This window comes from Myotis brandtii, unplaced genomic scaffold (assembly GCF_000412655.1).
Source record: "Myotis brandtii unplaced genomic scaffold, ASM41265v1 scaffold902, whole genome shotgun sequence".
In the NCBI taxonomy this organism is placed as follows: domain Eukaryota; kingdom Metazoa; phylum Chordata; class Mammalia; order Chiroptera; family Vespertilionidae; genus Myotis; species Myotis brandtii.
Window position 1 is genome coordinate 28,223 of NW_005371709.1, and position 2,172 is coordinate 30,394.

Here is a 2,172-nt window from a genome sequence, read left to right on the forward strand (position 1 = left end):
GGCACACTTGGCTTTGCGGAGGCGGCGCCACCTGGTGGCAGGTTCGGAAAACACAGCCAGTAATCCCGCCCCGGGACCTCGGCGTGGCCCCTACCGGACTCCACCGCACTGGACCCTCTCCAGCCTTCCCTCAGAGTCATCTGCTAGGTCCTAGCAGCTAGGAGAAAGGTCATTGCTCGCAGAGGTAGCCCTGGCCCTTCAACAATCACTGGGGTAATCACGGGTCCAAACCCACACCAGCCTCAAATTTCTACGGTCTTGTCGGGGTCACCAATATTCTCAACCTCTGGCAAAGAACAAACACAACCTTCCCCACCTTCAGTTTCACACAGCCACAAATCAGAGCCCATTCATCTCCTGGTGCCATGTTCCGACTTTCCATAATCTTTCAGGCCGACTCCCACAGACTCGGTCGGAGTCACACAGCTACTTGTGCACAGGCTTGCACAACTCGCAGTCCTTGCACCCAGTCACAATCTTAAACGCACTTCCTCTCCTAAGCATCTTTCACACACTGACGGTCTTATTCACAGTCGCAACTTCTTACACGCACACGTTTCTCAAACATTCTTCCGCACATACTTTCCTGTAGGGGTCTCTATGACCTGGGCAGGTCAGCTGACGCCAGCCAGCATCCCTGGGCAAGGACAGCCTCCTGCCCCCAAACCCCCACCCACCACCACCACCAGGGCCAGGCCTGCCAGAGCTCCTCTGCCCCAGGAAGGAGCATCTTGCCCCCACCCTCCCCTTCCAGGCCACAGACCTGGCCGACGCTCAGCTCTATTTTTAGCTCTATGGAAAGGGTTGTTTTTCTTTCTTTTTCCCTGGAAAGGGAAACATAGCCCAGCCACCCTCGGGCTCACCCCAGATCCTCAGCCTCATAAGAACAGACGGGGGCCCCTCTCTCCAGTGGAGACCCCCTCCTCTGGTCTTGCCCAGATCCCAGCCTCCTGGGGCACCCGGAGCCGCCTCCCCTTTCTGGCAGCAGGCCCAGAAGTTCCAGCCGCAGCTGGGCTCCGCGTGTGCGTAGGGGTGGGGGGTGGGGCAAGGAGGGAGGCTGGTGGCCTCTGCCCCCTCCCTCATGTTCGCGGAGGACTCGTCCTCCCCCTACCTGAGGGGTATAGGCCCACTCCAGTACTGAGGGGAGGATTATGCTCCCGCATTCTTTGGGGGAGGGGGGCTCCCACTCTTGCGTGCGTGGGCTTTCTGCTCCTACCTTGGGGGGAGGAGCTCCCAGTTCTGCAAGGAGGGGTCTTAGTAGGAAGGGAACCGACGGGTGTTCAGCCAGCTGCTACCCAGGCTGGAGGTATGGGACGGGGAAAGGGGGGCAGGTTGCTGTCCTCTGCCGTCAAGAATAGTGCCCCCCCCCATACTTTCAGGGATGAGGGCACCATGAATGTGTTCGCGAGAAGGCAGGCAGGAGCCCAGGTAACCCCACCCCAGTCCATCTCCCGTTCTCCTGCGCTACCCCGACTCCAGGGGGCGTTGTGCTCCCGTTTCTGGAGGAGGGTTTATCACCTCTCTAGGCGGAGAATGGAATACAGTCCCCGCAAGGGACCCGGAAAACTCGCCCTGGACTGGGGAGGGACGTCCTCGCCCTGTTGCGGAGTGGGGGGAAGCACAGCCCACAGTCCGTAACGTGATCACGTGCTCGGTGCCTGTTTACGTCTTAGTCTTCACCTGCAGGCACCGGGGCAGTAGGAGCCGTGTGAGGTGTTCCACCCGGCCCACCCCGTTCCGTGACCGGTCGGCCCTTTTCTCCCACCCCCGTCAATGGTCAATTACGCGACAGCAGAGGTCCCTGTCCGCTGGGGTCCGCGCGGGCCCGCGACGCTGCTCCAAGGACTGCAAGAGCAACCCACGGGGCGCGTCCTTTCCTGAGTGCACGTGTGTTCGTGCGTCCCAAGTGCGTGCATGGGTCTGAGTGCACGCGTGCGTGGGTTTCCGTGTCGGTTTCCTGTTCAGACACTTCGCCTGCGCCCTGGCGTGGGGAACCCCCCTCCTCATCCCAACCCCCAGCTTCGCCAGACGGGAAAGTTTCCTCTGGTGCCGGGATGTGTGGGAGGCGCGAGTTCCTACACCCCTGCGCCCCCACCACTCACCCGATGCCACCTGCGTCGCCGCTCCAGCTCCTGCCCGGCTCCTGCTCCAGCGCGGGCACCTTCTCGCCGC

General features: G+C 61.6%; 1 protein-coding gene across 2 annotated transcripts in view; it reads right to left on the reverse strand.

Moving 5' to 3' along the window:
- LZTS2 (leucine zipper, putative tumor suppressor 2) overlaps positions 1 to 2,166 on the reverse strand; it is a 9,991-nt gene extending 7,825 nt beyond the window's left edge. The window contains exon 1 of one of the 2 annotated variants that reach the window (XM_014532709.1): positions 2,103 to 2,166. Coding sequence is in view for 1 of the 2 variants with exons in the window: in XM_014532706.1 (XP_014388192.1) it covers positions 317 to 382 (66 nt within the window). In the remaining variant the exon portion in view is untranslated. Of the gene's footprint in view, positions 1 to 316; positions 525 to 2,102 lie in introns of those variants that run through there. The other variant, XM_014532706.1, reaches the window with a different exon arrangement.
- Positions 2,167 to 2,172: the final 6 nt, after the last annotated feature.